The sequence below is a fragment of the Lobosporangium transversale genome (assembly GCF_002105155.1).
Source record: "Lobosporangium transversale strain NRRL 3116 chromosome Unknown BCR41scaffold_25, whole genome shotgun sequence".
In the NCBI taxonomy this organism is placed as follows: domain Eukaryota; kingdom Fungi; phylum Mortierellomycota; class Mortierellomycetes; order Mortierellales; family Mortierellaceae; genus Lobosporangium; species Lobosporangium transversale.
In genome coordinates, this window is record NW_019029003.1 from 553,863 (window position 1) to 562,531 (window position 8,669).

The following is an 8,669-nucleotide window of genomic DNA, read 5'->3' on the forward strand; positions in this document are numbered from 1 at the left end:
ATAATGCATTATTGTATAAATATACCCATTAAACATATTAATTAGGTCTTAACATTAACCTTGTTACTCAGTCGTACCCAGTTGAAAAGGGAAGGGCGTCGAAAGTCAATTAGCATGATTTTTTGACAATGCTCCTACAACACAGCCCTCTCCCATGCCATATCATGCGTTTGAATCTTTTTTCCCTAGATATCCAGACAATCATCTATTAGCAAATATTTGCCCTCACTTCAAAGTAAAAAAAATAAAAAAAAAAGGTGAAAAAGAAAAGAGATCAAAGAAACATCTTCATCTTCATACGTTAGCAAAGGCTGGTCAAAGCCCAAACTCCTGGTGGTTTTTTTTTTTTTTTTTGCTTCTCATGTGTCAGTGAATATTTTTTGTTGTCACAAGACACAAGACTAAATGCAAAAAGAAAGTAAAGAGATTTAATGTGTTCATGTTCTATGGTTATGTCTATGTTGGATGCTAATGTTTTGTGTTCAATGTTCTATGCTCTGTGTTCTATGTGTTCTTTGTTTTCTATGTTTTGTGTTTTATGTTCTATGTTTTTTTTTTTTTTTTTTTTTTTTATTCTTTAAAAGAATGGGTGGATGGATGGATACCTTTGGTTCCTTAACCTTGACTATGGTCAGTTGCTTTCGAGTGCTCTTGAGCTTCCAATTCTTGAGCTCTTGTCCTTCGATCGCGCTTGCCAGAGAGGAACCAGGCAACAATGGCGATTCCCATGCCTGTGGCTGTGGCTTTGGTGCCTAGCGGAATCTTTTCTCGTGCCCACTCTTCATGACCACTGTTTTCAGCACGAGACTTTTGAATCGTATCCACTTGACGTGCTTCCTCAATTTTTTTTACCTCTTCTTGTTGCGGCAACTGTTGCTGTTGTTGCTGCTTAAGGTGTGTCTCTTGTTCCTGTTGAGCCTTGAGCAAACGCTCCTTCTCTTGCTGGTCCTTCAATCGTGCTTCTTTATCTTGCTGATCTCTCAGCTTTTGTTCCCTCTCTTGCTGTTCTTTCAATCGCATTTCCTTCTCTTGTTGTTCTTTCAGCCTTACCTCCTTCTCTTGCTGCTCTTTCAACAGTGCCTCCTTCTCTTGTTGTTCTTTCAACCGTGCCTCCCTCTCTTGTTGCTCTTTCAGTCTTCGTTCCTTTTCTTTTTCTTCTTTCAATCGTGCCTCCTTCTCTTGTTGCTCTTTCAACCTCCGTTCCTTTTCTTGTTGCTCTTTCAATCGTGCTTCCTTCAGTCTCTGCTCCTTCTCTTGCTGCTCCTTCAGTAATTGCTCCTTTTTCTGTTGTTCTTTCAACTGTGCTTCCTTTTTCTCTTGTTGTTCCTTCTCCATTTGTTCCTTCAGCCTCTTCTCAGCCTCAAGTCGTCCTTTGGTTACCGTGTCTTCTTTTCCTTCCTTGGCTTCAGAAATACCACCACTGCGGCTATTGTTACTACTGCTATTATTATAATGGTTTTTGCTAATGGCAGTGGTAGTGGTAGCGGCCACACTATTTCCATCAGCTGCAATGTTTCCTGATGATGGTGACAATGAGGATAATGGTTTCATACTAACGTCTGTAGGGTACTGTTGCTGTTGTTGTTGTTCCTGAAGATGCTTCAATAAACGATTCGTAAGTTCCTTCTTACGACCAGTCACCTTGAGCCCATTATCTCGAAGAATTTGCTTTAGATCAGAAATCGATATGGCTTCGAGTTCCTGTCGTGTGTAATTGAGGGTCCGGGAAGTCGTAGAGGTAGTAGCAGCAGTAATCTCTTCAGTCCTTGCGCTCTCTTTTGATGCTGTTTCTCCTTGACGATGTCGGTTGATGTTAGTATTGATATTGTTAGTGATATTGAAATGTTCAGATCGCTTCGGACTGGACGTGGAAGCAAAAGTGCGTGACAGGGTTGGATGAAAAAAGTGATCATTGCAATTCGATCCGATCGTCCTTCTTATTCTTGTGATCGAAGTCGTTCTCTTGAATGTTAGACTTGTAAGCGTTGCTGTGCATCGCCCTGCCATGAGCCGAGTTTGACTAAGCATTCTTTTTTTTTTTTTTTTTTTTTTTTTTTAAATGTTACGATCTGATCTGTAAGATTTATTTATTATTTATTATTTATACTCAAGTGTAAATGTTATGATGTAATTTAACCGTAGAAAGGGCATCTCATGAAACAACAGTCAAATAAAATACATGTAAACCACCGACTACCAAATTCAGTTGCAAATGGAAATGGCAATATTAAGCTTCTGGGTCGTAAAACGGGCAAATTTGCGCATTTGACTTTCATCAACTTATCCAAACGACTTTGATCCAGTCCTCTCTCTAAAAGTTAGCTCTTCTCCCTTCCTTTGCCTTTGCCTGGTATCAATATTAACTTTTTATTCTCTCAATACCAGTATTAAAAAAATATCCTTCGTTTAGCGGATAAAATTATTTCAACGAGAGTGTATGTTAGATAAAATAAAAAAGATCAGGTAAAAACATCGCCGATCATTGCATCACAAAAGCTCACCCAGGCAGGGCCCTAATAAGGTTCTTTACAAAAAAATTCGTTTACATTTCCTTTATTGTTGCAAGAGCCGATCATGATAGAACCATAGCATGCAGGCTAGTAAAGCCCGAGCCCAAACGCATTCGCTGTTAGCACTAGGCCTGCCAGAAGGGCGGCGATAACATCATTCCAGAACCCTCGCTCTTTCTTCTTGATTCTCTGTTGTTCTCGGTGATGGCTGAACATTGCTTCCAACTCTGCCTTTTCTCGAGCCAACCCATTTTTTTCGTTTTCAGCTTCCGCTAGCTTCTGCTCGTATTTTTCTCTCTCGACCCTTCGCTCCTTCTCCAACTGGTCAAACAGGTCCCTCATACCTGCTCTAGACGCCGCATCTGCACGTTCTAAGGTATCTGCCAACATGAGTTTATCTGTCTCAACTTTCTTTAGTTCAGCCTCCACCTCCAATCGCATCTTATCCAATCTTGCCTTCATTTTTTCCGTCTCATTGTCGTAACGTCGAATAATTGATGCCAGCTCCTCGTCAAAAGCCTTCTTTTGAATTATTAGCTCTTGGTTTATGTGCTGTCCTGCTGCAGTCTCGAGCAATCCTTTCCTCTCAACAACCATTTCTTGCTGGATCTTGAGCGCTACGGGCCTGTTACAAAGCATTGCCTTGAAGATTCGAATGAGGTCATCGCGGTCCTGGTATCGATCCAACTTGCAGCCTTCAACCAGATAATCACGCCAGTGCTTGTCTTTGAGCTGTAACTCCCTTTTGAGTGCAGATGGAGTTGTTTGCAAACCCCAACCTCTTGTCAGCATCACAACATTGCCATATGCGTCCTTGCCACAGAGTCTATCAAACATCTCCAAGTTCTTGACATTGCTGCCACGGAGTCGAGTTTCTGCAATATTGTGGAGATATATAATGCCAGAGACTTTATAGTCGCCTGAGTAGAGCACGGCGAGGTATTCAGCCACATCAGTTAGAACCTGGGTGTCAGAACGCTTGGTGTCGTCAAATCCAGGCGTGTCCAAGATAGTGACTAGCTCGCCATCAATCTCGCAGGTTATCGGCTCAATGTTCTGAGTGCATGATTCTAGATCATCTCCAACTTCGACATCCTGGCCGGATATATCCCTGATCAGATAGCTCTTCCCCGCGCCGGTCATTCCCATTACGAGGATTATCTTTGCTCGCTTTTCTTGGCGACGTGTCATAATGGCCTAATAGTCTGCTCTGAGATAATACAGTAGAAGAAGGATGGAGGGGCCAAAGCAATTGAAATTGAAGCGCAAAGGCCTGGGATACTGAGAGCACAAGGCACAAGGGTTTGGATTGGAGGCAATGATTCGTAAGGATTGGGGTTGATGGTTAGGTGTTAGAGGTTGAAGGGCTTGGGAGTGAAGCATGCATTATAGAAAAAAGTGGAGATGTGGCTCTATTTAAATGTTGTGGACTTCAAACCTTAAACAACTGCAAAGTAGCAATAAGACGAACCACGTCCGCTAGACTATCTATTGTCCATAGTTTTCATATTGTGATCGCAATCAAAAGCAGCCGGTTGTCTACTCTTTTTCCCCGGGCAACCTAAAATGCAAGAAATGCTTCGCCAACGAAAAAGTGCTACAAGAAATACTTTGTCAACAAAAAAGCGTTACAAGAAATACTTTGTCAACAAAAAAGCGTTACAAGAAATATTTTGTCAACGAAAAGGTGTTACAAGAAATACTTTGTCAACGAAAAGTGTTGCAAGAAATACTTCGCTTTACTCTGATACCAAAACCTAAAGTGCAAAAAAATACTTCGCCATCCTGAGTCAAATCCTAAAATGCAGAAAATACTTCTTCGCCAAGCACCCCGAGCATCGAGGGAAAAACCACTTTAAACAAGAATGCATGAAGACGGTTAGAAATAACCGTGAGACTATGCATGCCTCCGAGAGTTTGGAATTTAATTTGTAAAGAAATATGCAGCTATATGACGAAAAAGGCAATCCTTGCTTTCTCAATTAGTATTTACCACTTCTTTCCATTCTGTGTCCAAAAGATATCGACCCTATTGGACTCGATGGCTCAGGATATGGATCCAACTCCTGGCCATCGCCTCGCTTAGCCTACCGATCGTATGTTTCGCTGGGCACAGTTGTCATAAAACATTGCGCAGAGATTATGGATGGACCAATGATATCAAATAGATCTCCAATGCCCTTGCTGTCACCATAATCCTCCCATATATCTACTCTTTCAGGAGTTCAAAGCTTTGCTCGCGCCTTCTACACTTTTGTACTGTTGGGGCTCACTGTATTCGATGGAATGAACTCCGCTACGATAGAGGCTACTATGGATACCTACTCCTCAATGCTGGGCAATTTATATTCGTTGAAATAGGCTCTATCCTGTGGGTGCCAATCAAAACAACCAAATGAAGGCCAGAAATACAGGCAGGAATCTAATGTTATCGATGCCAGTCCTGACATACCTAATGGTGATACCACCAATACAATATGTCTATCTAGCCTATATGCCACAATCCCAGGTATTGATGCTGATGTACATTTTATCGCTGCTGACCCACTGTGGCCATTCTATCGAATACCTCAGCAAGACTTATACCTCAGCAAGGTTTAAAGCCCACTGACTTGTATCAACAACACAGCAGCCTGCTGATAAAAGCTATTCTAGGCGTCAAAGGACGAAATGTATCAAAGCTTTCATTGTCAAGCGGGGGAATGACTTTTTTTTTTTTTTTTTTTTCCAAGCACAAAAATGGCCAACACTGAATTTGTGTTAGCCAAGTTCTTCGCTTCCCCTTACGCGATTATCAAGCATCGCTACGCCAATTTACAGCGTATGAGCCACGACAGGAACACGCGTATGGTCTCGAATGATAAGGAAAGAGAAGCCATAGGGGACGCGTGCAAGAATAACAAACATCAATGGTCAGCGCAAGCATTATTACGGGGATATTATTACTATCAATGCAGACGTCTGTGGAGACAAGAGCAGAAGCACTCCTAGTGAGGGAAAATGACCTCGAAGACTCTGGTTTTGATCAATTGGTTATCTTGTTACTTTAGAACGATTTTTTATGATGGTGATGAACCTTTTATTATTATCTGTAAGTTGTATTTAATGCCAATCATGGGTCATCATCCATCAGATAGAGTTTATTTGTACCATACTACTGGTCTTGATTGCTATACAACGCGCTTGAAAATCTCTACAAACGTCAAAGGATCTTGGCCTCCAGACAAGAGGTACGTGTTCTGAACGATAGTGGTAGGTACACCTTGAATGCCCAGCTCATGCTTAGCGACTTTGATTTGATTCTTAATTTCTTGTAAATTTTCATCTGAAGCGAGATAAGCGGAGATGCTGTCAAGTTCCTGTTCGATTTCCACTTTGTAATCATTGCTGGAGTCCAATCGGCCTTTGGTTTGTTGATCTGCAACGACTGCGCATAGGATCTTTCGAGCAATTATGGAGAGCGTAGGCAAGTCACCACACTCTCCGCGTTCAAAATGACTTTGAAACAGTTCTTCCACCATTGCACCCTCAGTTAGAGCTCCAAGTTCATCCATCATATCCTGCAATTCCTTCCTTCTCTCCTCTTCCTCTTCCTCCTCTTCCTCCTCTCTCTCTTCTTCGTCGCCACCATTGTTGTTGTTACAATCATTAGTGATGTTATTGTTGTTATTGCTGGTGTTATAGTTATTATTTTCTTGTAGTGGTTTTATTCTTGCGAATGACTCCTCAAGAATGGTGTTACGAACTGACGATGCTGATGCTGATGCTGATGTTAATGATTGTGACGATGCTGAGGATGAAATCAGTTGCATTAGCCATTGTTTCCCGATTCGCTCTCTTGCATAATAGATCAACCGGTGAGAATTCAACGTGTTGCAGTATAAAATCTCTTCCGCATTCATAAACTCTATTCCTTCTCTTTTTGCCGCGTTCCCGACCCGATTTTTGATCAAATCTGCACGATCAGGGCCGTGTTTTCGAGTGTACAATCTTGCTTTCATGATGGGGGATTGAGGTGCTTGAGGATCCAATTGGTAGGGATGCCAATGGATTTGGAAACGAACTTTGGAGGCTTCAGGGGAAAGAGAATGAAAGAGTCGGATCGCTCGAGAGATTCGACGTTTGGCAACAAAACACCAGGGGCAGGTGGTGTCGAAGGCGATGTCAAGACGAATAGTGGATTGAGTGATGATGAGGGGTGGTAAGATTGAGAGAGTGCCTGCGGTTGGAGTGGGTGTTGTTGGTGTCGTTGGTGTCGTTGGTGTTGTTGCGAGAGATGTTGAAGTAGAAATAGGGACAGTAGTAGAAGCAGAAGTAGAATCAGAAGTAGAAGTAGAATCAGAATCAGAATCAGAAAGGGGAGTTGTAGTAGGTACTGTTGTCGTTGCGGCCGCAATCACAGTAGAATCTTTTTCTGTGAATGGTGGCGATAGTGATGATGGGTCGTTCTGTTTTTCGGTAGAAGCACTACATGTGTCCCCAGAGTGAATGGGAACAGACGAGGAGGGCAAGATGTCTTGTGAAGTTGTCGCTGCTGCTGTTGTTGTTGTTGATCCATTATCAGGATTAGAAGTTGTTGGACAGAGTTGCTTAAAATCAAGAGTACTATTGTTATTGCAGTTCATGTTAGTGTTGTTGATGTCTTTTTTCAAACATGAATTTGAAGACTTCACCATCGACATATCTTGTAAAGCAGTGGTTATTGATGTGTCGCTCATGATTTGAAAAATGTGCTGTAGCAGAAGATCAAAAACAAAGACGAAGAAGAAAAAAAAAAAAAAAAAAAAAAAAAAAAAAAAGAGAAGAAGCAAAGAAGGAGAGGCGGAGAGGCGGAGATGAAAGGAAGAAAAGAAAGAGGGGGGAAAGACAGAAATGGAAGAGAAAGAGGGAGTAAGAATAATTAGTAGGTTGGAACAATACGAGTCAGAGGCGAGTAAAGTGCGGGATATGTTCCATGTGTTGCATGCCTTTCTTTTTTTTTCAACATCCTATCCATCCATTTGTCGGATGGGCTTTTTTTATTTATCCAAAATAAAAAAAAAAACCAATGCATTTAACTGGTTCAACCGCGCAGCAGTTGTCTTGAGCTTGGATCTGCACGTGAGCCTAGGCTGACTATACTGCTGACTGTTGGCCCTTGCCTTTTACCAATGAAGTCTGGCAAGCCCAAAGAGAGGAATAGCTTTACATTACTCTCAAGCGCAACAAAAGAAAAAAAAAAAAAAATCGCTGTGGCTCATCTTGCAAAAAAGACAATCTCACAAGCCCCTCCCACAAAGATCTTTACGCTCGTCACCAGTCTGAGGACGAAGTTCATGTGCACATGCACATGCTGAAAGGCAAATGTGGCTTGCTCTTGCCTTCTGGGACCAAACTTGATATTTTGGCTGGAGGTTAGGCTCGTCACCAGCCTGTGTGGCTTATGTGCATTGCACTAACGCTCACTGACAGGCTGGGATCAAACTTGAGATTTTGGGGGGGTCAACATCTAGCGGCATATTTCGACTTAGAAAAAAAAAAAAGGACCATTTCCCCGCCGTTTGTACGACTTAGAAATTTTTTTTGAAGAAAAAATGTTGACCTCCCCCAAAATCTCAAGTTTGGTCCCAGCCTGTCAGTGAGCGTTAGTGCAATGCACATAAGCCACACAGGCTGGTGACGAACCTACCTTTGTATGTGTACATGAACTTCGTAGCCCTAAAGATCTTTTGACAAACACAAGCCATGTCGCCACCAAAATTTATTTTTAAGATTAAAAATCTTGTACTCCTAAATGTTTTCTGTTTACAAACAAGTTTTAACTTCGATGGTAAAAAGGAAAACCTTCTTCTATCAAATAAATAACTTGTTGCAAATGTTGACGCTGGTGTAAATTCCTTCTTCCTTTGCCCCTCAACTACAGTAATTGGTCACGTCACAAAGAAAATGACATGTGATTGATTTAAAAAAAAAATATTTTCTCACAGTTCTGACTGAAAGGAACAAATTCATCAATTGTCGCTCCTTTTGCCTTCCGTCACGCTGGGCGTATGCACTTTTCCTATCATCATCACAACTTACATTGTCACAATTTTGAACTGGATCAACATCCTTTTAACATTTTTATCCGATATTCCAAAGTTTTCTTATTTTCTGCCCTCTGTCCATTTATACCCTTGT

At 41.6% G+C, this 8,669-nt stretch overlaps 3 protein-coding genes across 3 annotated transcripts; all 3 read right to left on the reverse strand.

Annotated features, from left to right (window-relative positions):
- Window positions 1-588: 588 nt before the first annotated feature.
- On the reverse strand, window positions 589-2,038 carry BCR41DRAFT_356365 (hypothetical protein). The gene has a single exon (XM_022024636.1). The coding sequence runs from the start codon at window positions 2,026-2,028 to the stop codon at window positions 616-618; it is 1,413 nt and encodes a 470-aa protein (XP_021880216.1). The 5' UTR covers window positions 2,029-2,038; the 3' UTR covers window positions 589-615.
- Window positions 2,039-2,987: 949 nt separating this feature from the next.
- On the reverse strand, window positions 2,988-3,671 carry BCR41DRAFT_291931 (P-loop containing nucleoside triphosphate hydrolase protein; the record flags this gene model as incomplete). Its single annotated transcript, XM_022020361.1, has 1 exon — window positions 2,988-3,671. A coding segment is annotated over one exon (684 nt), but the record flags the coding sequence as incomplete, so codon positions are not given.
- A 1,903-nt stretch (window positions 3,672-5,574) lies between these two features.
- On the reverse strand, window positions 5,575-7,286 carry BCR41DRAFT_356367 (hypothetical protein). Its single transcript, XM_022024637.1, has one exon. The coding sequence runs from the start codon at window positions 7,226-7,228 to the stop codon at window positions 5,681-5,683; it is 1,548 nt and encodes a 515-aa protein (XP_021880218.1). The 5' UTR covers window positions 7,229-7,286; the 3' UTR covers window positions 5,575-5,680.
- Between the last annotated feature and the right edge of the window lie 1,383 nt (window positions 7,287-8,669).

Bases quoted from the DNA above. Each gene is read 5' to 3' on its own strand.
- BCR41DRAFT_356365 (XM_022024636.1), bottom strand. From the start codon at position 2,028: ATGCTTAGTCAAACTCGGCTCATGGCAGGGCGATGCACAGCAACGCTT.
- BCR41DRAFT_356367 (XM_022024637.1), bottom strand. From the start codon at position 7,228: ATGAGCGACACATCAATAACCACTGCTTTACAAGATATGTCGATGGTG.